Source organism: Lepisosteus platostomus, chromosome 7 (assembly GCF_059453375.1).
Source record: "Lepisosteus platostomus isolate fLepPlt1 chromosome 7, fLepPlt1.hap1, whole genome shotgun sequence".
In the NCBI taxonomy this organism is placed as follows: Eukaryota; Metazoa; Chordata; class Actinopteri; order Semionotiformes; family Lepisosteidae; genus Lepisosteus; species Lepisosteus platostomus.
This window is the reverse complement of record NC_142617.1, coordinates 20,209,674-20,237,630: the sequence shown is the minus strand read 5'-3', so window position 1 is coordinate 20,237,630 and position 27,957 is coordinate 20,209,674. Positions and strand designations below refer to the sequence as shown.

The 27,957-nt window shown below is 36.1% G+C and overlaps 1 protein-coding gene across 3 annotated transcripts; it reads left to right on the top strand.

Moving 5' to 3' along the window:
- The first annotated feature begins 575 nt into the window (after positions 1 to 575).
- Positions 576 to 27,856, top strand: LOC148658454 (nectin-4). 3 transcript variants are annotated; one of them, XM_088639669.1, is made up of 10 exons: positions 645 to 663; positions 8,121 to 8,220; positions 12,015 to 12,371; positions 13,144 to 13,268; positions 13,415 to 13,565; positions 16,081 to 16,196; positions 17,052 to 17,193; positions 24,990 to 25,397; positions 25,948 to 26,050; positions 27,252 to 27,856. In XM_088639669.1, the coding sequence occupies exons 2-10, from the start codon at positions 8,178 to 8,180 to the stop codon at positions 27,358 to 27,360; spliced, it is 1,554 nt and encodes a 517-aa protein (XP_088495795.1). In that variant the 5' UTR covers positions 645 to 663; positions 8,121 to 8,177; the 3' UTR covers positions 27,361 to 27,856. The 3 variants fall into 3 exon arrangements, with proteins under 3 accessions (XP_088495794.1, XP_088495795.1, XP_088495793.1); XM_088639668.1 differs by lacking the exon at positions 8,121 to 8,220 and having other exon boundaries at positions 576 to 663; positions 25,939 to 26,050; XM_088639667.1 differs by lacking the exon at positions 645 to 663 and having other exon boundaries at positions 8,115 to 8,220; positions 25,939 to 26,050.
- The last annotated feature ends 101 nt before the right edge of the window (positions 27,857 to 27,957 follow it).

The following is a 27,957-nucleotide window of genomic DNA, read 5'->3' as shown; positions in this document are numbered from 1 at the left end:
GATATGGCTCTTTCTGTTGTTTTAAAGACAGGATTCTAGCAGCTGCATTCTGCATCAACTTGATTTTGACGCGGTTTGACTTGAAAACAGTATACATAACATTACAATAATCCAATGTAGGAAAACGTTATTCAGATGACTGACCGTAGAAAAGTATTAAAACAGATTCTGTATCTCCACATGCAATCATCACACTAGTTTTTCACCTTGCCCAGCCATTCTGGCCTTGTTTAAAACTGTATTAACAACAACACAGAAGATAAAAACAAACTGCTGTGGCTGAGGGTCATTCAAGGAACATGTTACATGAATCCTTTAAGCCTTGTGTACTGTACATTAAAAAATTATTTTCATTTTTAGACTAGAGTAACAGTTACTTCTTTTATCTGATTTTCATTTTTCATAGTAAAAATTGATTTTCCAGTGTGTTTATAGAGTTGGTAATTCAAATCAAATATGATTTTGAAAAAATCGAATCTGAAAAAATTCTTGAAAAACACTTGTGGGTTGTTGCTCAAGCATTTCGGCTTGAACCTGTGGTTTTCATAAGTGCAAAGTGACTTAATGTAGAAGCAAGTCAACTGCCATTTTCACAAGAAGCCAGGGATAAGAAATGAAAAATGGCTCTAACAGCTTTTCTATTCTTTGCTGTCATCGCTGAAGGTAGGCTTACATTCTGTATGTGAGATAAAATACAATCAAAATGTTGTTTTACTTTTATTATTTTTTCTTATGTGGTTTACTGTCCCTGCATACTTAACATTGCACCATGAACCACAGATTAGTATGGATTTATCAAAGAATTGGAAAGCTGTTAATCAAAATGAATGTTTTACTTTTTTTCATGGTTTTACATGGTTTAAAGTTACTGTGTATTTAAAACAACTGCAAAGAACCACAGATTAGTATTTGTCTATAATAGAACTGGAAAGCTGTGGAGAAACAAAGTGTAAAATAATATATTATACATGACAACTTATTGCAAATAACATTGACTACTTTCTCAGCTGATATTCAAAAATAATATTTGTCGTCTGTTTTGCAAATCCCCTTGTAGGTTTTGGTAATACTTTGAAATCAACAAAGATTTCTTACTTTTGTTTGCAGTATAGCTTCAGTCAAAAGGTGGGTAGTGTTAAGAAATCTTGACAAAGAAAATTCTAGAGTTTGGTTTTTGTCATTGATAGCCTTTGGATACTACTAGAGTTGGAAAGATACTTCAATATGAGTGAACCTGAATCCTTTCATCAAATTGTCACTGATTACAGCTCCAGTGAGACTAATGAAATGAAAACATTGTAGATGAACCAGTGTGGACTAGTGGCTACAGGATCTGGATTAAAACTGGAAGGTTCAAGTTCTGGGAAGCTGTGCTGCTGTTGACCAACAAGCTTGTCTAGGAGTGCTCCAGCAAAATGCTCTGTACATACTGTAAATGTCAGTGCTAGAGAATAAAATAATTAGGCATTCTTTGCACATTTGATAACAATTTTTCAATGTTTTAAACCATTAATAAATGATTCACAGGTAACCCCTAAAATTAACTGCTACCAATGTTTGAATGTTCACTCTGAATGTGTATCACTTGGTTTCTTCTTTATTCCTTAAGTCTGGATGGATACTATATGGAAACAAATGAAGTTATCAATGTTATGGTGGGCCAGAATGTCTGCATGTTATGGAAAAAGAAGACAATTTAAACATTGCCCAGATCTAATGGAAAAAGGTTAAAGAGAGGAAAATAGAGTTGTAGTTCACAATCCCATTTTTGGGACAGTCTATATGAACAAAATTCTACATTTGATCCTTTGATGAAGGGGAATCCTTCCAGAGTGTATGGTTCAGTTCTACACTTCTACAATATCAGTTCTTTGGACATGGGCCAGTTTGTTTGTGAGTTCATTGCTTTTCCTTTCCTCCTTCTGATAAAAACCATCATAAATATCTTCATAGGTACAGAGCACTTTCTGTTGTTGACACTTTGATCAAAAGTGTTTGGGTTCTCTATTCAAGACAAACATTTCAGTTCACATAGCCAATCTATAGATTTTACCATAATTCAGGACTTTATCCTCAATCAGGTTACCAAATGGAAGCAATCAACTGGACAGATTTCAAAATACAGTATGTATATACAGTATAAACCTGCAGGACCTTGGTCTTCAAGAAACAATTTAGCATCACCCTAGAAAGGGATCCTTGATATGCTATTAAATATGTCTCTTATAATTGTCTTCTCCTACTGTCTCTTATAAATTATTGTAAACCCTCTTATGAGTGAGGGCGGATAGGGGAGGCATGCCAGGGACTGGGCCAAACGATGCAAGAGGTTTTTTTTTTATTTCTAATGTAAATTACATGTCCATATAAAGATGCATCAGAAACTTCCTTATTCAAAATAAACTGTTTTGCCTATCCTTTCACTTTCAGTAATATAGCAGTAGTATACAGTTGTATAGTGATTTCTGTTCCTCAAAATGAATCTTTTTCTTTAACCAAGCCTTCAAAACAAATTAAGTAACTCTAGTAAACCTGCTCAAGCTTGGTCAGGGATTGCAATGGATTGCAATGGATTGCAAAATTCCCAAGGCTTTGCACAGCTTTTCTGTCAGATTTAAATCAGGATTTGACTGAACCACTCTTAGCCATTCACCTTACAGGTTAAGCCACTCCAGCTTTACCATGGTGCTTTGTGTCATTGTACTGCTGAAAGGAGTTTTTCTTTTAACCGATGCACTTTTTCCTCTTGAGATTTTTCTGTACTCCTGTACTCTCAGTCCCTGATAATAAAAACAACCACCATGCTTGACAACAGGGATTGTGTTGACTAGCTGATGCACTGTATTGGGTTTGTGCATGATCTGATTCTTTGCATCTAGACCAGGTTTATTTATATTTATTGATTAGATTTGGTCTCATCTGACTGCAAAGCCTTAATCAGTTACTGAAAATGCATTTTTAGTTTTTCAGTAAATGTTTCTTACTGCCTTTCTGCCATACAAAACTCTGTATGTCCAGAATATTGTCAATCCATGGACATTTTCTTCTCTCTCAAACATTAAACTGGAGCTATTTCAAAGCTGCCTTTGGCCTTGTGGTAGCGTTCTCAACCAGAATGCTCCTTGTCTGGCTCCTCAGTTTGGAGGGATAACCTGATATACTGTAGTCAATACTGGGTGGTGTGATTACACTTATTAATTAATGTCTTTACCATATTCAATGGGATTTGGTTTCATATTTCTAGTTCCTGATCTGTGTATTTCTACAACTGTTTCTCTGAACTGCATGAAATCTCCTTGGACTTCAAAGTCAAATCTTTCAAATTCACTACCTAGTTGAGATATAAGATAAGATCACTTTATTGACCATATACAATTTCTTATGTTAGGAATTTGTCTTTTCACGTACCCCAACTTGCTCCCCATGATATGCACAGTCAGGGAGAGAAGTTTGAGGTCAGAGCACAGGGTCAGCCATTTATACAGCGCCCCTGGAGCAGTTGGGGTCAAGGGCCTTGCTCAGGGGCCCAATGGAGTACAATTACTTTGCCAGCCGCAGAATATGAATCCTTATCCACAGAGCTACATTTGGTCTATTTATTTAGAAATCATCCAAACCATAGTATAAAAATACCATGTAATCTATCTGTAACCAATATATTTTAACTTATATTTAAGTTATATTTTTCTTTGCATTTTTTGTGGACATTTTCTTTCACCTGTAGAAGAAAGACCAACTGGATAATTATCAGGAATCCTCAATGAATAGGTATACAGATCCTGTGCAGATGCAGGAGTAGGTAGATGACGAAGCAGGTGAACAATCCGGTACGTAAGGCGAGTCTGTGGTCAAAAGTAGAAAGGTGGTTCGAAATCCAGGAAGTACAAATAGTGGCAAACAATCCGAAACAAGAGGCGAGGTCCAAAGTCGAAAGGCAAAAGGAAAGTCCAGAAGAATGCGAGGTACAGAATAAACGGCAGGTAGAGCTCTCAAGGAGTAGACTCAATACCGAGCATCGGAAAGTGGGCTAGGATGGTTTAAATAGTGCTGCTTGCCGCACGGTAGAGCACGTGCTGATGGATTAACATGTGCGGCGGCGCTTGTTATTATTAACCCGCTGCTGGTACTGGTTAGTTCTTTTGTAAGATGATCTCCGTTGGCTGTTGGTCATGACAATTATATTATGCAGGTTATGTCAAAACATGTCAAAAGTAATTCCAAGGCTTCTAGATTCCATCATAGTTCACTACATTTCAAAATTATATACAAAAACATTGAAGTCATCAACTTTATAAACCTTTGAGCGTAGTCAACTGGCATAAAGTTACAGTCACGGTTTAGATTATGAAGGGTCATTTTATTCCATATCTTAATATCAGACAAATACCTGTGAAGTGCAGTAAACTCCAGCAGCAGTATCTGATTTGGTCAGTTAATAAATCTGAGTGTCAAGACCACATCAGTGAAAGACAAATTCACGATGATTGTGCAACACCATGAACAAGTGGAAAGATGTTAGATTTAGAACAGCCAAGACATACAAATCGACTCCTAGTAGCCAAATAGGAACCATATCAATAAATACAAGAATACAAGTATCAGTGATCTCTATTGAATTTTATATATGATCCAGTAGGATGTTATGATTGGCAGAAATTGAATGGATTACTTATATTAAGCACTTCTACTCCAAATTTCTCCAGCTCCGTTGTGTTTTGTTTTTGATTTCCTCAATGTCTCTGGACCCCCAGATGCAGACACAGACATCCTAGCAGACATCTTGGGAGACCTTTTTCATGGTCACTCAGTCTATCCTTGTTATTTCCAATCCTGGCTCATCCTTTTGTCAGTTCTCTTTTACCTTACAACATCAGTTGACTCATTACTAATCCAGATTGCAAAATTACTGACCATGTTATTTCTTTATTCAAAAGCAAGCAAGCTGCCTAGTTGACAAAACAGATATTTTTAATTCCTTCAAATCAATAACAATTCCCTCAAGTCTCTTAGGTCTATGAAACTGCTCTTTGGCACTGGTACATGACTGTGATTAATTGAGATTAACTTTAGCTTGCAACTAAGTGAAAAGAAAATTGCTGTGGAACAGGAACTCCCGTTATTACATGGTACTGATTTACCATTTTCTGCCATTCAGAGACCACAGTGTGTTTGGAGTTTTCCTTGTCTACTGGTTTTTGTTCTTTAACTTTCTATCCTCAAAGATAGAAAATGTTCTAAAGTGAGAGCTTCATTAGAAGGGCAGGTCAATGAACTGCATTGGAATCAATCCATTATCTAACCACTTCTTGCAATTTAGGGTCAGGTGCAATCTACCTTGTTAATAACCTACTGTATCTGTTCAAATTCGATCAAATAAAACATGAAACTATCACTCCTAGATTTTAACATGATTATTTTTTATTATGATAATGTAAACTGGCTTCTTACTGCCTTTCAAAGTTTCTGCATCATTCATTATCATTAGTTTTAATTAATCATATAGTCAAAAACCAACTTTTCCTATACAAACTATTGTAGGACTTTGACAGCCTTCTCTTAAATTATTCAGAGATGTCTAAATCATATAACTGTCTAAATTATAAGTAAGTGGCTGATTGCATCAAAGATGTGGTCTACAAAGAACCAGTATGCAATAGTGTTGGACAGTCATGATTTGTTAATTGTCAGGTTATTTATATACTGTAGAGCTTTCCAGCCACAATGATCCCAAAAAACTTTCCATACATGAAGGAGCCTGGTCATCTACCACTAACATACACCCACCATTGTATTTCAGTAGTTTCACTACACATACAGCAGATCAGGATGATCTGGTGATCCACAAATAAGATGTTACTTCATCAGTTGAATTAATGGGGGCCTTGAAGGAGGCCAGACTGTATATCACCAGCCTGGTCTCTGGGGTTAACATTCCTACTCCTTTGGAAAGTGCCTTGAGATCTTTAATGATCAAGTAGTCAGGAATTTGAAGTTTAACAGCTGCGTTAGTAAACAACCATCATTTCATGTCACTTTAAATAAAGACCCCTTCCAACTGTTAGGAGAGCCCACTGGTTACTACAGGATACTTATATATAAAGGATAAAAATGATTCCTATAGGGTTTTTTCTAAAACTTTTGCATTCCATAGAGAGTCATGTTCTCTTAAAACTGAAATTAATGGTTGAATGTGTTTCTAGCCTGCTGAATATAATCTAAATTTAATCTGGTTCTACTTTGACCCTCTTTCTTACAGTATTCTTCCTTTTGAGTCATTTTACAGTCTCAATTCAGTACTCCACCACTTATCAATTCAGTGCTCCACCGTGATGTAATATTGAGCTTTCTATCTTCTCTTTTTTTTAATATTAAAAGGCTTTTAAATTACAGTTACTAATATTTGTACTCCTCATCTGCATTCTTATAGCTATTGAAATAAAAGTGAAAAATGATTTTAAAAATAAAAAAAACATTTCCTTAACTTCACCAAGAGTGTTTAACATTCTAAAAATACAATGCATAAAGTCATTGCTACATACAGTATATACTGTACGATGCCCTTAATCAGCCATACTTAAGTTGTGATTATTTTAATTTTATTTTTTCATTTTCATGTACCCATGTATTAAATCAAGTATTTCCCCTCGCTTGACACTTGCATTAATCATCTGCACCTTGTGATTTTTAAAATAATTTGTCAATTGAATTGTGTATGAGGACCTTTAAAAGCCACCATTTAAAAACATTTGACAATATAGAAAAATGCCTCCATCCATTTTCTTCGTGCTTCTTCCAGTTCAGGATCGTGGAGGAGAAGGAGACTATCCCGGCAAGGCAGGATACACCCTGGACAGGACAAAAGTCCATCACAGGGCAGACACACAGACAAAAACACAGACACGCACACAGTCACACCTAACATGGCAGACGATGGGCATAACATAAGGTATTAACATGCACATGTTGAGGGAACAATTTAGACACCAATTCGTCTAGACAGCATGGACTGTGCCTAGAAAGTAGAATACCTGAACACACATGCAAACTCCACACAACAGGTGCCCCAGGCTGGAAAATAAGCCCTATAAAGCAATGTAGTACTTGGAGACAATTACCAAATACCATTCATATGTCACCAGTTTGAGTCTGAGTTGGTTAGTGTAGACTTGGCATATCACATACTGGAGACTCACTTGAATGTAGCTCCTCACATCAACATCACCAAATCTTGCCTGAAATGAGCATATAAAAGTCAATTCATGTATTGCAACATCCAGTTGGCTGATAAAAACATACAACAGCGGTGGTTCTTTTTTCAATCCCTATTAAGCGTTGGGGTAGTGCACATATAATTGCTAATTGTTGTTCTTACAGTGCTTTTGTCATGATAACATCCATAGGTCGTCTTTGTATTTGGTTGCACAGAAAACTGCCCACTTTTGAGCTAATTAATGTATTGCACAGAATCCTTTTGAAAGTCTGCCTGCTGTCCGTGCTACAGGTTGGATGCCTATTGAGATAATTAGCCTTTACTTATTGAGGTATTGATAGAAATCCAAAGGAATTTCAATGTATTAATTAAGAATAGATCACAAAAAACAATTAGTTGCATAAACTAAAAATTCACAAAAATATGAACAGTGATGAAAACTAGAAATGAAAACTATATTAATGTATGGGACTTACAGCAATATTGAAAGGAATAATAATAATAATAATAATAATAATAATAATAATAATAATAATAATAATAATACAAAAGACATCAAGAGCTTTGCAGAATACTTCTTTTATCTAGATTCCTTTCAGATTTCATAGCCAACCTATTTCTGGCTTCTAGCGCTTTTGGGACAAAGGCACTGAAAGGGAAGGTTTAATAATAATGTAAAACAGCTACATTATTTTAAAAATAAGCTTCCACTGTATGACAATTAAATCTAAATGATCTTCAACACATCACATAAATTTCAACAATACAAAATTAATTTTGGCAATTCAAATCAAATATGACTATGAAAAAATCAGGAATAAATCTTGAAACATGATTGCAGGCTGTTGCTCAAGTGTGTCAGCTTGGACCTGTGGTTTTCATACTAAATGCAAACTGACTTCCTGTACAGACGAGACAACTGCCATTTTCACGAGAAGCATTTATCACCCGGGATAGAAAATGAAAAATGGCTCTAACAGCTTTTCTATTCTTTGCTGTCATCGCTGAAGGTAGGCATGACATATGTGACATAAAATTTAATCGAAATGAATGTTTTACTTTTTTATATTTTTTACATGATTTAAAATCACAGTGTATTTAACACCGCTGCCATGAACCACAGATAAGTATTGGTTCATAATAGAACTGGAAAGCTGTAGAGGAACAAAGTGTGAAATAATATATTATATATGACAACCTATTGCAAATATCATTGACTCCTTTCATCTGATATTCAAGTAGAATATTTGCCATCTGTATTGAACATTCTCTTGTACTTTTTTGCTAATACTACAGTAAGAGATCAACAAAGAGTGGATATTCCTTTTGTTTGCAGTATGCTGCAGTCAAAAGGTGGTCAGTGTAAAAAAATCCTGACAGAGAAAATTCCACATTTTGGTCATTGATTGCTGGAGACTATCAGAGACAGATGCTTCAATACGAGCAAATCTGAATCCTTATCATATTGTCACAGATTACTATTCCAGTGAAACTTGTTCCTTCTTTATTTTTCCAAATAAAGCAAAAGTATTTTCAAGTTTGCAGATACATTCTTGTAATGGTTTTATGGTCCATGCTGTGGCAATTACACATACTGTATATTGCTACAGGTATTCAATCATCTGCTTTCTCACTTTAAGCTAGCAGTTTGTAAGCAGTTTACAGGGCTCTGTTGTGTTCAATGGTGTTATTGCAATGATTTTAGTGTTTCATCACGGTTAGTTTTAAGCATTTGGTTAAAATTTCTCTGCACACAAAATGTGCTTTCTACTTTAAAAACTTCATTCAAGTGCTCAAACTGATGAGAAGATATAATATAATGATATAAAGATATAATGTTCTAGGTACCTCGCATATTAACAGCCACAGTTAATTCCAGACTAGAGTGTATTTCTCTTCTTGCTAGAAAATGACAGCTAACACATTGGGCACTTACTTTCTATCACACTGTGAAGATCAAGCAAACAAATCTGTTTTTATTTTCTTTTTGGATAATGACCTACAGTACAACGAAAATGCAAACAGCAACATCAGCTTCATGCACAGAGGTGGTTTGTGTTTTTATGCAGTTGTGTGTTCAACATGCAACCACGTTGCTATGTATGCAATATGTTTACCTCTAACCACACCAGTTAAGTGTTCCTATTGCCTCAATCTAATTGTGTGTGGTATCCTCACCTTCCTGTTCAACAAAAAATAAACCACAATTTCATTTCTTCACGTATTCATGTGTTTTAGGATTTTCTTTGGTAACTTCCACAATATCTAATATTTATTTTTTTTAGAATTCTGTTAGATATTGTTCCTTTACGTCAATAAAGCAGGCAGATAAAACAGACTTTTTCAATGAAACTCACTTTCTGAAACACACTTAAAAGCACAAGAGCTGTGCCTAAGCTATAAAAGGCCCTTGAGGTGAATGTATGACAAAATGTGTCTGCTTAGCTCTCTAGATGGGCATCCATGGCCATCTACCTACTTCACATCTGCACTGAGCTACACTGTGACTTCTTGCATCACTACACTTTGATGTGTTAATGTTACTAATGTTACTTCCATACTCATAGAAGTCATTAGAACTAAATGACAGGTCTCTCTTCCAGTCTGTGATACTCAATACACAATGTGAATATGTTACTTGTCAAAATAAGAAATCCTCATAGTAACTTAAACAAAAAAGTTTTACAAAACCATCAACATTTTTTTTCTTTATACACGAATCTGATGTATCCATCATTTATAATTCATCATTAAGCCAAACTCACATTCACATTCCAATCAGCTCAGGTACTGTTTACATAAACAGAACAAATCATATCCGTGTTGTTTTTTTCAATTGAATTGTTTGAGAAGTGAGATGCTTTATTTTAGGCAAAATCTGGTTGCTAATACGAATCTGGTGAAAAAAAAAACATTTAATTTTGAAAAGAAAAGATGCATTGTGAAAGAATAGATTATATTATAGTCACACATAATGAATGAGGCTCTCTAGAAGAGATAGAAAGGAGATTTTAATTAAGATCATACAGGGCTACACTGTTTTATAAGCCCAGAAGGGATTATCATTAATAATTTCTGAAAGATAGTGGTCTGCAGACTCTGTAGATCTTTGCTGATGACCCAGCACTACATTTGCCAAAGCCAAATACTTATAATCAGATTCCTGGGCCCTGTTGGCAGACATTTAAAATGTGAAACTGTGGGACTGGTTCTCCACTGGAATATGGAATTTGAAAGGATTCTGCATCTTCTATTCTCAAGGCAGTGTTGGAATTCCATTCCTCAAAACTTCTTTTTACAATTGAATGTAAATGAATCTAATATATTGTCCTCTCCTTATTTATTAATTGTGAGTTAACATAAGTGGTCACCATTTTTCCCCAATGGAGACACGACTGAAGCAAAGGGATGTCCAGAATCCCACTGTACAATTTTGTCAAAGGGAGAAATAAGCAACATTATTTTTAAACTAGATGACATGTTTAAATAACAGAGGTGTTTCTGTGTAAGCAGACACATATGTTTTCAAGAGATAAAACACAGTGTACTACTGTATATACAAACTTCCCTATAATCTTATACCACAATAATACATTTTAAAAAAGGAGACAAAAATGACAAATTTAGTTTAATTTTGTTTTATTTTTCTTTTCTATTCATTCTTATTTTCTTTTCAAAAGCAATGAATTTTGCTACATAGGTTCATCAACCTAAACTGCAACCATCTCCACTTTTGTAAAAGCAGAGAAACACGACATGTGACTTATGCCAATTAAATACTTTACTTGCAGAACATTAAAATGCAAAATCAGGCTTTCCTGTCCACAAATTAAACAATGCTCTCGATCAACAGCACACTATCCGGCATTTGAATGTAAACTTTTAACTTATTGGACAGAACTACTTTGATTCTTAATTAAGATGACCTTAAAAAGCCTACAGTATGTTTTTTTTTCTTCCACCCGAGTCTCTTGTCATGCATTAATAAAACTAGTAAGGTCAGCTACAGCTAACTTAACACCGGAAAGTTCATATTTTTAGATGCATCAGTAACTGTGTTCTGTGTTGCAGACCAAGACACATCATGCTGAAAATGCTTGAGAGCCAGTGTCATTCCTAATATACACTCTCCTTCTTAATGACTTATTTTATACTCATCTTCTTACTGACAACATTCTGTACATTGTGATCTAGGCTTTTCATGTTGTCTTTTTTAGAACGGGATTTAATTTTGAACAGAGACATGTATTTTATTGTTTTGTCCCAAAAAGTGATATATTTGGTCATTGGTCATAGGGATTGCTGATAGTGGAAATGCAGCTATAGTATGTACACAATTTTGTTGACAGATATACTGTACCTTGTAAACCGACATAATGCAGAGCAGTTGAAAGAAGAATATAAGGGAGGTCCATAAAGCAGACTTAAATCCTAACAAAAACATTGGAGATGGGAACAGTGTGGACTAATGGCTACAGGATCTGGATTAGAGCTGGAAGGTTATGGATTCAAATTCTCAGTAGCTGTGCTGAGGATGAACAACATACTCATCTCAGATCGCTCTATAGAGTAAATGTCAGTCCTAGTGGATAAAATAATTAGGCATGCTTTGAACATTTACTAGCAATGTTTCAGTCACACAATTATTACTTGGTTAACTGGTAACCCCTGAAATTAACTTCTGCCAATGTTTTCTTTAATGAAAAGTTTGATATATTGCAATCATCATTTCTGAAACACCAGGAAAGTTTAAATGTCTATTCAGTGTGAATGTATATCACTTGGTTTCTTCTTTATTCTTAAGGTCTGGATGGATACCATATGGAAAACAATCTCATTTTCAATGTCACGGTGGGCCAGAACGTCAGCATACCATGTGTTATGGAGGAAGAAAAAAATTTAAATATTGCCCAGATCGAATGGAAAAAGGCTGAAAGAGGAGAAGAAAATAAAATTGTAGTTTACAATCCCTCATTTGGGACAATCTATATGAACAAAAATGCTACATTTGAGCCTTTGATGAAGGGGAATCCTTCTACATTGTATGGTTCACTTCTACATTTATACAACATCAATTCTTCAGATATGGGCCAGTTTGTTTGTGAGCTCACCACTTTCCCCTTGGGATCGATAAAGATCATCATAAACCTCATCATCACAGGTACTGAGCTCTTTCTGTTGTTAACACTTGGATCAAAAGTGTTTGGGTTGTCTATTCAACACAAACATTTCAGTTCAAATCTATTTATAGATTTTACCATAACTCTATCCTCAATCACATTATGAAACGGAAGTAACCAACTGGACAGATGTCAAAATATATATACACCTCAAGAAAAGACTTAGTCTCACCTTATAAGTCTCATATCATATTTGTCTTCTCTTGTTGTCTCCTTTATAAATTGTTGTAAACCATCTTATGAGTTCTTAAACATCCTCTGAAAATACCATTCCTTTTATCATGGAAATATCATTTTGACCTATTTTCTGCCAGATCTGAAAACTCTCCATTACCTTAGATCTTTCCTGTAAGAGTGGTAAAGATGCACTTTTGCTCTTCTGAAACACTGTATTGTGCTTTTTTCTTTCAGGGCTAATTTTCTAGTAAACTTAATAATGCTCTATAGTCACCCAATTTATTTATAATGTTTTATAACAAGATACAGCTTGAGGCAAAAGCTGAAGTAGAGAGAAGGAAGGTAAGTACTGTAAGGGAAGACACCATTAATGACTTGAGAAATGATAATGACTTCATGTACAGTAGATGCAGCTGTAGCGACTGTTATCCTGGTATGCTTATGGGATCTTTTATTGTGCTATATAATTGTTACACATTGTATTTTATCATATTGTGTATTTGTTGAGACTGCATTTTTTAGCTTCATTCAAGTGAAGCATTCATTAGATTAATTCTTTCTTCTTCTTGGTTTCAGAACCTGTTTTCAAATTATCCATTAATGTGACTTGGCCAAAAAGGTCTATAAAAGAAGGCGATGACGTGAATGTCCATTGTGAAAGCAATATTCCAGTAGAGCAGTATTCCCTCTGGCTTCTAAACGTAAGATAGCAGAAAGTTTGGCTTAATACGTCTGCAGCTAATTTAATCATTTCTGATTTTCATGTCCAATCAAATCAACACACTCCCCATATTTGTTGCAATAATTCTGTGCAACTTGGTTGCATTTTTCTGTTCTCTAATTTCAGAATAAAACTTCCATCTACAAAAGCAAGGATGGCTTGTTCATCTTAAGGAATGTCAAACGAGATGAAAGTGGCCTGTACTTTTGCAAACCTGACTGGCTCCATTCAGACCCTTTCAAGGATAAGAACATCACAGTATACATTCAAGTTCATTGTAAGTTGAATCCTTCCCTGTATGAATACCTTTTAATGCATTATACAGTATATACCAGTGTATTTTAAATTATCATTTTTTACATAATTTTTGCACTTACACAAAATTGTGTTGTCTGATACATCTGTAGACTCAGAATCTCCTAGATGACAGTATGTACTGTAATTGGGCCAGGACCATCAGGGTGGGTCAGCTTTAGTCAGTCAGATTTCCCTTTTTTGATCATTCTGATGGATTGTCATATCCATGTGAATTGGATTGTCAGTCTTTGTGCTTTGGAAGCTTTAAGAGAAGAAGAAATTAGCTATATTTTTCACAACTGTCCTTTTCACATCGTAAATTGATGTAAACTGAAAACAATCTACATTTCAGTAGCTGCTTAGGCACATACTGTACAGCAGATAGTTATTTTCATTTGAAGATTTGTTGATTGAGTAGTAATGTTCTTTGGAATAACAAAATACTGAACTCAAACCATGTGATTTCTTACAAAATTGGGTGCTCTGGGTTTTGTATTTGATTATTTGGGTAAAACTCAGTAAAACCCATTGACTAAGAATCTGTAAAAATACCACTCAAAATGACACTATTTTAGTTCAGTCAAGAAAAGTAAAAGATAACACTGTGCCTTGTTTGATTAATGAAAACAGTCTATCTGTGAGAGAAGCTGCCATGCCAGTCCTCCATTAACTAGATCCCAGAAACCAGAAAACTGGTTCTGTAACAAACTACCGTATGTTAGCAGAAGGTCACCATGCCAGGCCAAGACCTTCGCAATCATCTGATCCATCTGTAATTGTTTTCAGGACAAAAAATGCCAGGGTGAAAAAGCCCACACTTCAGCAGAATGGCAAAATGACTGAATTGTTTTTCTATTTTCATTTTAAAAAATGATCTGCTTGCTCAGTGGTTATTCTGTGGTAACACTGATAGCTGAGAGGTAAATTCACCATCATGTACTGTATGGGGTAGAGAAAATCTGAGGTGGCAGGTGAGAAATTGCAGGAGTGTTTTTTCACAGATGTATGCTGTTTTGTATTTGACCTCCTTGATGGAAGAAAACATATGTAAAGATGTCATGGTGAGCATATGCTGAATGTATCAACAAAGACATCAAATGAACAGTTTTTCCCTTCCTGTATGCCATTTTGGAAATTTTGATTTTCCATCAGGACAGTGCAAAACAACACAGACCTGGGATTACAATAACACATATTGTAATGAAAAATAATTTCATTTTTTTGTGGGTAGATTTTTTTCCTGGCCACAGTGTCTCTGTAAAGTAGCCCCTCAAACAATAATTATTCTTGCTTCATGCATGACTACACTACCTACAGTAGCAATTATAAAGGATGCTAAGACCTTTTACCCTTTGCCACAGGTACCGTTAATCTCCCAGAATCCCCAGAGTACACACAGATCAACAACAGGAATTAATATGGTATAATAAGGATACAACAGTTAATAATGTCTACCCAACATCCAGGGCACATTATACAAAACCCAAATCCAAAACACACATTCCAGTCTGGCCATAAGCACCCCATTGGACACCAGTTACCCAGTAAATGTCCCAAGTTCATTCAGTCCTGTAGTTCTGTTCTCTGTGTAGCTCTTTTGTAGTTCATAAGCATCTTGTCTGGTTCCGACTGTCATGAACTATGTGTCCCTGGTGTTCCCCTCCTCTACCATGTTTGTCTCCGCCCTCTCCAGGGTCCAACTACTACAATCTGTGCCTTGTAGCAAAACTACAAGGAGCAAAGCTTCCTTCTTCCATAGGTCCCAGTTCTGTCTTGACTGGTGGTTTGTAGGCCTTCTAGACAAAGGAAAAGGCTATCTAAAGATAGGCAGGTGTACTGATGCATTGATTAATTGCACCCTGTTCTTCCTTAGGTGTGCTAATTGCCCAGCATTTGTATTAAGAGGACTTTTGATAAGGGCAGGAAATGCAGAGGATAGAGCATACAGCTAAATCAACAATAAAGTGTCACTGGCCCAACAATGCAACTAACATCCATACTGTCCTCGACAACTGGTGCCCAACACCCATTCTTTTTACTCTGTAACTCCGGCCAGAGTCCAACAGAACATCAGTGGGAATGTCTCAGCAGTGTCATAACTGGTCTTCCCTGATTGTCTGAAGTTGGACAGGAAGTACTGTATATCATCCTACAGCAGTCTGACTATAGGCTGATCAGGTCTATGCATCAGTACTTTGAGTATTGTGTTCATTCTGAGGGAGGTCATATCTGATGTCATGTTCTTGTTCTGACAATGTGCCATGTTTCATCCTGAAAGAGTATCATGATTTTCCAATATATATTCCATTCACATTTTCCATAACTTAACATAAGATAGATACCTATGTTTAAAATGTTAATTATATTTACTAGATCTGAGTGTTCCATTTCTTTTTTACATTGTAAAATGACAAAATATAAAGGGTCTCAGAAATTCCAAGATTAATACTTTGAAAAGCTGATATGTTGCTCTTTAACTTTATCTTCTTTAACAGATCTGGATAAAATTGAATGTGATATTCAGAGTCCAATAGAAGCTGATCTAGGTACAAATCTAAAGATTGACTGTCATTCAGAAGCTTCTCAGCCTCCTGAATACATTTGGAAAAAGGTAGGGTAATGACAGTACAGCATAATATTGTACTGCTGTGTGTATGAAGACGAAAATATAAAAACCTGGACAGTCTCAAAAGCAGCTGTTTAAGCTGTACTGTATATAACAAACTTGATGAGCCAGATTTTATTTTTTGGGCAATGCCAGTGCAACTGTCTTAGCACAGGGTTTCAGCAATAATGTCTATGACATTACAGTTGCTGGAATAACTTCTGAGGTTTGTGCCCCTTACAGTTTCTTTGTGAAGTGGCTCAAAGCACATTACTGTCTTGCATTTGGCTTGAAAACAGGAACATCTCAGGGAAACTGTTTCTCAAAGCTATTCTTAATTAGTATTATTACTAATAGGGGACATTGAAAACTAACTGAAAATTCCAAGAACAGAACGAACACATGTGACGGGGGAAATTATTATAGACAAAACCCTAAGTTTGGATTCTGTGTGTGGAAATATTTATATACAGTACATATGTATATATATATAGGGCTTGATTAGAAGAATAGTCCACATCTATAGTAAATGTATACATCCTTTCCAAAGTAATACATTTTGTAGCCTAACAGCATAATATTAAGACATATTAAATCAGAAAGTATTTTACCTTTTTTAAAATATTGTAACATATAACGTCCAAGTGAAAAACAATTGCTCGAACATTTTGGAAAGCAATTACAAAAGAAAATGGGTTGATTTGAAAGGGGTCTTGATTGTGTCTGATACAATGTCTGAGATATTTGCACAATGCACATACAGTTGGGCTTCATAATAAACTGCAAAAAGTCTACTAAAGCTTTAAATACAAATTGAATTCTAACTAGTAATGTTTAACTTTTTATCCTTCTACACAAAAGGACAATATGACTGTCTCACGTTCCCGTATTCTACAAATTGAAAATGTGACCAGTGAGATGACTGGAGTCTACAAACTGACAGCTACAATAAAGGATGCAGTCCTTGAACGTCAGAAAGAGTTTTATATAACTCTAACGAAAGGTATGTCTTAGCCACATATAGACATAAGGCTTATATTTTTGGCAGTTTAAATATGGACAAACCACAAAGAACAGCTTAAAAGTGTAATGTTTTAAAATGATTTAAAGGCCTATGCTTCTGTTGTCAACGTTGATACTTTATGTAACCTGTCTCTTGTAATCTCATCATGATTACATTTCAATTTCTGTCACAAGCTGAATCAAGCAATTATCATACCAGCTTTTAATACTCCTAAAATACCAGGCATTACTCTCCCAATCTAAATGGTTCTCAAATGCATTAGACTCATCCATTTGTAAATTCATAAGGAATATTTAAGTGTAAAATGTTGACACACTCCAGAAACACAACCCCATTGTTTAAAAGAAAGCTTACACAGGGCAAAGTTTGCTTTATCATCCAAGTGTTTGCTTTGATCTCGTTTCATCATGAAACCATTAAAACTGATCTGTGATATGGTGCTTTAAAATCAAATACTCCGAAGAAATCAATATTGGATGTATCCACTACGATCTTAAATGCAAGTAAGCAAACAGCTTGGCATAACACAACAGGGATTTTACAAATGGACAGTTTGATTTACAGATGGAAAAGAAGACAGGCTAAGCTGAGAACAATGAGCAGTGCATGATGCTAAATATCTAATCAAGAAATATCACTGGTTCAGCTCTGAGTCATGTACCTTAACATACTGAGTGTAACAACGATTCCCCAATCACAACTGGTTGTTAGTCTGCCAGTGCACCCTAACCCTAACCCTGTCTTCCAGTAAAATAGAAACACTTTATTGAGAGGTTTGCAGGTTTACAGTGACAACAGCAAAAGATGCACTACTTATCCAGTCGTCAGTGACTCTCCTACCAGGCACTGTGGTGGAAGCAGCATGTAAAATGACTATTGCAGGTGGGCTTGTCAGAGGTGCATGTCTGCCCTTTTCTCATTCTCTCCTTGGGGGTACAGGAGTCACAGCTGTGAACTGAGTCCCGAACATTGGACACATACTGTAGGACAGGTGCATAAATGACAAATATGGGCAATTCCAAATCTCTCATACACATTAAATATAAAAAAATGTCACAACTTTGACAACAACAAGCCAGCAGCTAGTGTTTGCATTAATGGTCCCCTACAACCATGTAGGGCTTAATCTGCAAGTTTTGTGATGAAGATGTCCCAACAGAATTGCACACCAAATCTTACTTTTCTAATTGAATATCTTCCCATCTTTCTCTTTTTCACGAGGAACCTGTGAAACTGGGGTTTAAACAAAGTCTACATCCTACAAATCCACAAGAAGGCAGCCTTTAATAAAGTATAGATTATAAGGCCATTATTTTTATTTCACACTCACTGTCAATAAACAAATCTCTCCTAAACCCGTGCTTTACCTCTATGGGCTGTTGAGGAATTCTTATATTTTTTAATCCAGAGTTCCTGTGCTGATTTGATGCCTTTTTAGGAGCAACACACTAGTAAGTCTTAAATGAGGTGGTATGAGCCCCGAATAAAATCTTTACTGGATCCTCATCTGCCACACAGAGAATTTACTCCTTATCAGTTAAATCAGTTTGGATTTGCTTCTATTCTCAATAGCCCAGCTTTGAAACACCTCTTAAATGTCTTACTACTTGCAAAATGTGAAGCTGAGCTTCATTAGCTAAAACGTTCCATTTTGGTGGAAATAGATTAATACAGTATACTCCTTTCACATTATATTTCTGTCCCGGGAGCTACAGTGTTCACCACATTTTAAAACTCTATAACAGTATTCCTGCCTGCTTTCTTTAAGGCCTTGAGGCAGTGTGGCACTTTCTGATGAATTTCATGACAATCCTGGGAATTGTAGCATGTCAGTAGCCTCTAAATATATTCCCACCGTCAACTATTCTGACAGCAAAAAAATAATGTGCCCTGGTCAAAGAAATTATTCTCTTTTGCTTCATGTATCACACTTCATGTATCACACTTCATGTATCACACTTTGTCACATCTTTCTAAAAGAAACCATATGGAAATTATTTTTTGTGTGAAATATTATTCATTTTCATTTTTATATTCACCCCACTCCTTACAGAAATGATGAAATGATAATGTGTGTGTGATAGAATTCACAGTGCAAAATTTTCAAATGCACCAAAGTAATTCTGTGTCTGCTCAGAATTATCCAAAGAGAAAAACATTCAACAACTACACTTTTCAACCACTGATTTACTTGTATAGATCTGTCTTGGAAGGGATCCATTTATCATCAGAAATGTGCCACTTCAATTCAATTCAATTCAATTCAACTTTATTGTCATTAAACTTACACAGGTGCATAGTATAATGAAAAGTGTTTCTCATTAGTCACTCAGGTGCAGTATATAAATAGGACAGAAGATGAGACAATAGACAGTTACACAATAAGACAGTTACACAATAGCAATAATAGTAACATGTAATAACATAACATAAATAACATGTAATCAAGTAATCGAAAACTGTGCAAAATTCCGCAAACAGAGAAAATTTAACAGGACAAAAACAGTGCAAGGTAATTCTTGGAACAGTGCAAAAAAATAGTGTGGTTAAAAGTAGTATGGTTAATTAATATTAAATATTATTATGCCTGTTACAATTTTACTGGGCTATCGAGGGGACAGTACAATTTTGGCTTACATGTGTGTGTGGTGGTGTAGGAGTACAGTGGTTGTGGGTACAGGAGGATGTTAGGAGAGATCATAATAAGGTGGAAGGGAGTGGGGGCGTCACCAACTTGACAGCTCTGGGGAAGAAGCTATTTTGGAGTCTAGTTGTGTGCGACTGGAGTGACCGGAACCTTCTGCCAGATGGTAGGGGAACAAACAAGTTAAACAAGAGTGGGGTCAGACATAATTTTGGTGGCTTTTTTCAGACTCCTGGTGTTGTATATTTCCTGGATGGATGGTAAGGCACTGCCGATGATGTGTTGGGCAGTTTTGACCACCCGCTGTAGTGCCTTACTTTTACTTCAGGTTCTGATGTATTTGAATTCTGAAATCTTACATTTGAAAATGTTTACTGACAAATACTAGAGTTCCATCTGGATTCATAAAAACTGAAGGAATGGATAAGTGAACAATTGGTGGGAAGGTCAAGGATGATGTTTTAATTTACTTACAGCAAACCTTAACACTAGAGTTCAATTTCATTGACTTTTCAAAATATAGGTCAAATCCTCTCACTGCAGCAGAGCTGACTTCAGTCTGTTTCTTGGTGCTATGTGGTTTAAAAACTCCCCATATTTCCTTTGTATGTCTAACACAAGGCATGTTGTGGTATTTTGCATCGAAATGCTGTTATGCAGTTCTTGCATTTTAAATAGGCTCTCATTTCTTTTGATCAGCAAGTTGGCCTGGCCAGACTGAGATGTGTGTGAGAAGAAAATGAAGTTTTGTACCCTTATTGTGATTTGGTTATTGCTCTCAGTGACTGAGTAAAACTGGAAAGTCATAATATAGTGCTCTACTGACTAATGGGTTTAAAAAATAGTAATTCCAAATCGCCATCTAGAAAACTTTCATAGATTGTAAAAGAGTAATGAGGGAAAACTAAAAAATATCCTATATATATATATGTTTACAGATCTAAACTTGGTTTTAATTACCTCTTTCTGTGTATTATTTATCTTCTTTGTAAGACTCAAAATGTGCAATAGTGGTAGCCTCTGACAATGGGTATCCTCAGTGCCTGCCATCTCAAAAAGTCTAGCAGTATTCCATATTAACCAAGTTCTATAAAAATAAATTGTTTTTTTAAAGCATTATACCTTATGGAAATAATAAAAGAATACCATGACATATTTTCTTTAAGAACAATTTTGCTGTACATGTCATAATGTTCTGTAATCTATTATTATTACTATTATATATTATTACTATTATTTTTTTTCAAATTTCAAATTTACTTTCTTAAACTTTACCTAAATCACAAGAGAAATAATTACAAGAGAAATAATTTGGTTATAGAAAATCATAGTATTGTATGATTCAGGCTGGGAACGTGACAAAATGTTGGATTTTCAGAAATGCACAAGCAAAATGAATGGGGATGTGGATAGTTGTAGGCTAAGACAGAAAAAATGCTGCAAAGACTTCAGAAATTGTTCAGATTTGCACTAATTCTGTTACGTGGCTGCAACTTCTTTTTTGCTGGTATTTTTGAGTGACAAAGATTATTTTACAACCTTGCTATTTGTTGTACTTTTAATTCCATCCATCCATTTGCTAACCACTTTCTTCAACTCAGGGTCATATGGGAGCCACAGCCTATTTTGGCAATCAACAGGTACAAGGGAAGATACATCCTGGCCAGGATGCCAGTGAATTGCAGGGCACACACTCACACCAGGGCCAATTTTCTGATACGTCAAATAACTTACTTGTATGTCTTTAGACTATGGGAGGAAACCCACACAAACATTTCAGGAAATTAAATTATGTAGAGCGGTAAAATTGTTGTTCAATTATTTTTAAACACTTTTCTTTTTTATTGATCTCAGATGGCAAATATGAATTCAATACGTTCTGATGAAATACAGAACATCAAAGAGCATTGTGTTTTGGGTTTTTTTTCTAACAATGACACAGTTCCTTCATTGGTAAGTTTTTTTCAGTAGGAAAAAAAGTCTGGGACATACTGAGCCTAAACTACCACACCCACGCCTAAATTACATTACGTCTGAAAGTCCTAACTCTAAGGTGTATGTTGCCTTATATAACCAATGGCAGTTGATATCAACTTTAGAAAATTTACCTACGAAAAAAATCTAATGAAATTATTGCATTGCACTTGCTGCAGCAGACAACGGTTCTATTTCCTCCCATCTTTCAATGACATGCTGGCTGTGTTCACTGGTGTTTTAAAATTGTAGTTCTTTGTCTTTTCAAGGATGGTCTCTCACCTTGTGCCCTGTGCCTCCATGATAAGCTCTGGTTTGCCATGAATCTTGCTGGGGATAAATCACTGCTGATATTGGATATGGAAAAAATAATAATTTTAAGTGATGTGCTACAAAGACTTTATTTAAAATTTGTTATCTCAAAGACATTCTTTACAGTGACATGTTATAGGGATTGAAGTACATTTGATAAGACTAGATGTGGATACAAATGATTTTGCTTGGAGTAGTGTATTTGTTCTTAGATCTACTGAGCTCATGTTTTACAGATTTTGTGGTTTTCTTTTCATTAAACATCATCAATGCTTTGAAAAAACTGCAGGAGCTTGAATGTACAGTATACAGATGTCCTTGTGTTGATAATTCCTTAGCAAAGGAGGTTTACTTTCAGACTGACACAGCACAAATATTAAGCACAGCATCTAGGAACTATATCTCTGTCTCTGTTGGAGTACTGAAAGGACAAGAAGTGTTCTAGAAAGGGCCAGGTTTTGTGTGCTGAATTGGTCTGGTGCCTACATTTATCATCCCCTATAGATTATGCCATTATGTTACATCAGGACAAAACTATTCTTAAAGAGGGGACAAACGATTTGGAAAATTATTTTTAAATGACCTAATAAAAACAAATGAAGACTTTGAATTCCCAAATGAGAGGAGCCATGTGCTTGAGGCTTGTTAACTCTCTCATGGTTATCTGTACTTAATCTACACAAATGTTACTCACTCAAGACTCATTGTGAGGTGATGAATCTGACAAGTGAACTGTGTCACCCAGCACCGGCTGACACTGTGGTGTAGCTTCCTGTTTGCTGCACTGAGGTTTGTCGCTTGTCTTTCATAAGGCCCTCCCCAGTAACAGACGAACACAACATTGGGTTTCATGGTTAAATATGTTAGATTTTTTACTTTATTACACTTTCTGTACATTGTAATATGCTTCATAGTTCAGTAGATCATAGTCATGTGTAACTAAGCAGTTGTCTGTCAGAGTCGTCCATGTCACTTTAAGCCACTGGAGTACTTAAGGAAACTCTAGACACTAGAGTCTAGAGGATAGCTCTATCTGTCCTAACCCTTGTCCTGGAGAGTCCCAGTACAGTAGGTTTTGCTGGTCAGCATTAGCCCACCAGTTTCTAAAGAGATGGAACAAGTCCACTGTAGTCCATTAAGCAGGTGATTTACTAAAATAATTTATTAATAGACCACTGGTGGCACAGAGGTACAGTGGTTAAAACTGCTGCCTCACAGTACTTGGGCCCTGGGTTCAGTTCCTGAGGTGTTAATGTAACTTCATGGATATTGCATGTTCTCACATGTTCATGTGGCTTTTCTCCAGATGATCCCATTTCCTCCTGGTGTTAACAAACATACTGCTAGGTTATTTGGCTTTTGGAAACAATTGGCCTTGGTGTGAGTGTGCGCCTGATTTTGTTAGTACAGTATGTGCCTTGTGAAGGATGAGTGTACAGTCCAGTGTTTATTCTGTCTTGAACCCATTGCTTGCTGGGATAGGCTCTGGCTCCCTCACAACCCTGTATTGCATAAAGTGGTTAGAAAATGGATGGATGAATTATTAGATCATTTATCATTTAGGAGTATCTCCAACCCAAGGATTAGAGTTCTCTTAATTGAACAGAATACTTGCTGGATTCATCAAATATCTCAGGGTTGGAGAACCTTTTTCTACAGAGAAAATAAGTACAGGTACTTGCATGAGATTATCAGAGGAACCTAATGCTGCTGGTTTCAATTAAGGTTTAATTATTAAATTATGATTTAATTAAGGTTTAACCCCATTAAAGTTTTTAAAAAAGGGTTTCTCTGTAAATAGGTATAATATAAATAGGTACAGAACACTGAAGGTGTCAAGAGTTGTGATTAGTCTAGTAAATTTAGTTTCAGAGTTGGCACTGAAGTGGGCGTCTAATATATCTCATCTGTTGATCCATGGTTAGGCAAAACAGGAATTCCTATTGGAATTTCCTACAAGTTAGGGAAGAATTGAAGAGGTTTATTTATCACCAACAAGCTCACTCTCTTAGGAGCTACTGCTCCACTTGGGAAGAAGGTTTGAGTTCTCAGCGGACAGAGCAAGTTCAGTGCCAAGGTCAAGCTGAATGAGCCCCATTAAAGTTTAAAAAAACGGTAGAGTCATAGGATACAGATCTGGGAAGGACAGTGGTTTATTACACTATAAGTGGTCCCTGATTTCCCAAATACTTTGTGGTCCAAACTGTAATCTTGTTGTGTGACTCACCTTGCATGAAGATGTACAGTAAGCATATATTAAATTAAATCATTTTATATATTGTGGGTCAGGCGGGTTGCACAGCTTGGTAGTGGTTAATCATTGTTGCCTTACAGCCCTGGAGCCTTGGGTTCAATTCCAGACCTGGAGTGCTATCCGTGTTGAGTTTGAATGTTCCATTTCTTCTGAGCACTCCAGTTTCCTCCCACAGTCCAAAAAACACACTGGTAGGTTGATTGGCTTCTAGGGAAAAAAACTCTGCCCATCCAGAGTGAACCCTGCCTTTGCACCTGTTGCTTGCCGGTGACCCTGAATGGGAAGAAGCATTTAGAAAATGGATGGATTGGAGACCTGGCAACTTAATCTTTGTGTTGTAATAATAATGTGTGGGTAATTTACTGAAGAGAAATAATTAAAATGACCCTCATATATAACTCCTGAAAATCTCTGTCACTGGTCAGAATCAAATTTTTTTAACATATTCTGCCATTGCCTTATTGAATTTTAAGTTATTTTAAACTTAACAATTTAAAAATGTTTTTCTAACCTTTAAAGAGGTCTTGTTCTTTTCATTATATTCATGTATGTCACCAAAAAATATCTAATTTCAGTCTTTCTGATTTGTAGGGACAGTAATTCCTTCATTCACATTTACAACCGCTTCTCCTGGTATTACTCCAAACATAAGCCAGACTGGAGGAACGGATATGTACACTGATGTTACTGCATCAACACAAGTAGCATGGACCACTGATAGCCCTGGGCAGGTTACCAACATTTCCATGACCACAATGACAGAACAGGAACGTGACACAACCTCTTCTGTGAATGCTACTCATGGACAAGGCTACTCCACGCATCATTCAGCAAGTACTAGCTGGCAGAACTCCAGCATGTCTTATAATGAAGGAAACAGCACAGACTTCGCAACCAAAGGCAAAGTCTCATATCCAGTCCCAGCCACTCTCAAGTACAACATAACATCCTTCACTCAAACCCCTTGGGGTTTCAACACATCTGTAGTAATAGACACGGGTACAGTATGTTACTTCATCTCCTATTTTTTATGTTTGAACTGCCAAAGTTGTGTTCCAGATAGACTTCACTAGTAACCAAACTCATTACAAGTGCATGTTGAGCTCCATAACCTATGTCCCTTCATCAGCTACAGGTGGGATTTTTCAGGTGGTGTTGCACAATTGGGGTTGGGTGGAGATTAGTTGGATAAAGCTCTCTAGGCCCCCAGCACAACACTGACTTCTGGGTAGCCACTGCTCCAGCTGAGCACTCCTGTGTCAAAGGTGAGCGGTTGAATTGGTAGAACTTATTCTGCGCACCCCCATTCTGAAGAGAACATGGAATCATTGACTCCAAATATGGGCAGATATAAAATGAAAAGTATTAAATTAAATGGTTTTAATTATCACGTTATAGTCATAGTTTGTCTGTATACGAGTGTAAAAAGTGCAGCATAGACGTCCAGGTCTTTCTTCTAGAAATACACTAAGCTGACTATCATTGACTAGCTATTCAGGTTCATTATTATCTATATTTCAGTGACTGATTGTTTCTCCAGGTGCCACAGGAGGTAAAGAAGGCCACACAACAGTAGTGTTTATTATCCTGCCATGTCTGGTATGCCTCATTCTGATTGTGGTCCTGGTCAGAAGATACATACAGCAGAAGAAGTGAGTGCATTTGTCCTTTTAATATCTATTGTCACCAATTTCAATAGTTTGGATATCACTTCCGTTACTTGTTAACATTTATTTACATTTAGCAATGCATTATAGCTTTTCAAAGCATGTTTTTTCTTGTCACATATTGTTACTTTCATCGTATAATAACGTCACTGTACTGTAACTCCGGATGGGCTGAAGGTGAGTTAAATTAAGTTACTAACTCAGATGAAGACTTTTCTGCAGCACGGTGTTGAATTTTTTTTAACTTTTGCTCTTTGAAGAGGGATTGGTAATTGGAACTGTGTGAGTGGATTCACTATTGAACTTGAACACTGAATGAAAAGCTACTTTCAAGATTGTAGCTTGTGAAGTGGCTTAAAAATTACTACACCAATATTTACACATAAAGTTACGCATATTGTTCTAAAGAACCATTTACTTGCTGCAGATCCAAAGGTCACTAGACAGTTATCAGTGGCCAAATGTTGTCTGTCACCTGTCTTTTAAAACCTCCTGTCAGGCTCTTTACATGTTTTTCTTAGCAGGCAATTCTCTATAAAAGGACTTTGCAAATACAATGTAGTCATATTGTTTTTAACAGTTCAATCTACACACAATATCTTTTCAATTTACGTTTCATGGTAACTCTGCATTAAGAAAGAAAAATATTGTAGTAGTACAGAAAAAGTATACAGTGTCTTTCCACCACTTTATCCCAAGCTCTCATACATTAATAACATTTATGTATAAAGCACCTTTCAAAATCATGGACTCTGCACATTGTGATAAAGACAAAAAACTACAATAAAAAACAAAAGAAACTAAATAACAAAAACATATGGGATAGAATGTAGGGAAATCGGATGTAAGCCTGAGCAAAAGACTTTACACCATAGAAAAAATTATTTGGAGTATAGTTTTGAAGACAACGTTTTTGTCTCTCTACGAATTGGAGGAAGGCCACCAAAAAGTCTAAGCTTAAATCCCAGCTAAAATGAACAGGACCAACCTCATTGAATGTAAAGAATGTAAATAGAATGTAGAGTGAGTGTAAACGTGGAGGAGTACAGTACAGTATGATAGAGCTAGATTATCATTCCATATTCTATTAAATGCAATCTCATATTGTTGAAGTCCATTCTCATTACTAAGCAGGAGTGTATTTAAAATGATCTGAGTATGTTTATTTTTTCAAACTACCTTTCAGATTGGATGAGCCTCCATCATTTAAACCTCCTCCCCCGCCAACGAAATACAAGACAATTGAAACACAGGAAATGGTGGAAATAAACTTCAAAGATAATGCAATTAAATAGACAAGCAGCACAGTCAGCTCTGAAATGAGCCTTTTCTTATGAGTCTGAAACCCTTGCTACCCATTTTGAGAACTTTTAGCCTTTTTCCATTTTAAATGCCCTAGGAACGTCCTGTGGTAGGTTAATTTAAGAGGGGTGACTTTGGGGGTGGCATTTAGAACTCACTGCCACAAGAGGGCACAACATTTGACCTCTAATTAACTGTAAATAGCCACACTAGGGTGATTTAATTATTGGGTAATTGGTAAAGGCTTTAGAATTTCATATTCTCACAGAGTGTTTTAAGCTTTTTCTGTGTTTAAAAAGCATGCAGGGTGCTACTGTTTTTTTTAGTGTTGTTTTGCTGTGGAACTGAAAAGCCCCTTGGATTTCACTACTCTGTGACTGTTGTGAATTTTTGTGTGTGCAGTCTCTTGGGACTGCTCTGGTTAAGGGATGGGTCTGTCACAATCCCTCATTAGCCAATGAGAATAAAGCTCAGTATGTATCTTCAAAACTGAATTATTACATTCAGGCAGCCTATTTTATCCAACTCTCTATCGTTCAAAACTGGCCACTGTGATGTACAAGAGAGGTCACCCTCAATCAAATTCCAAT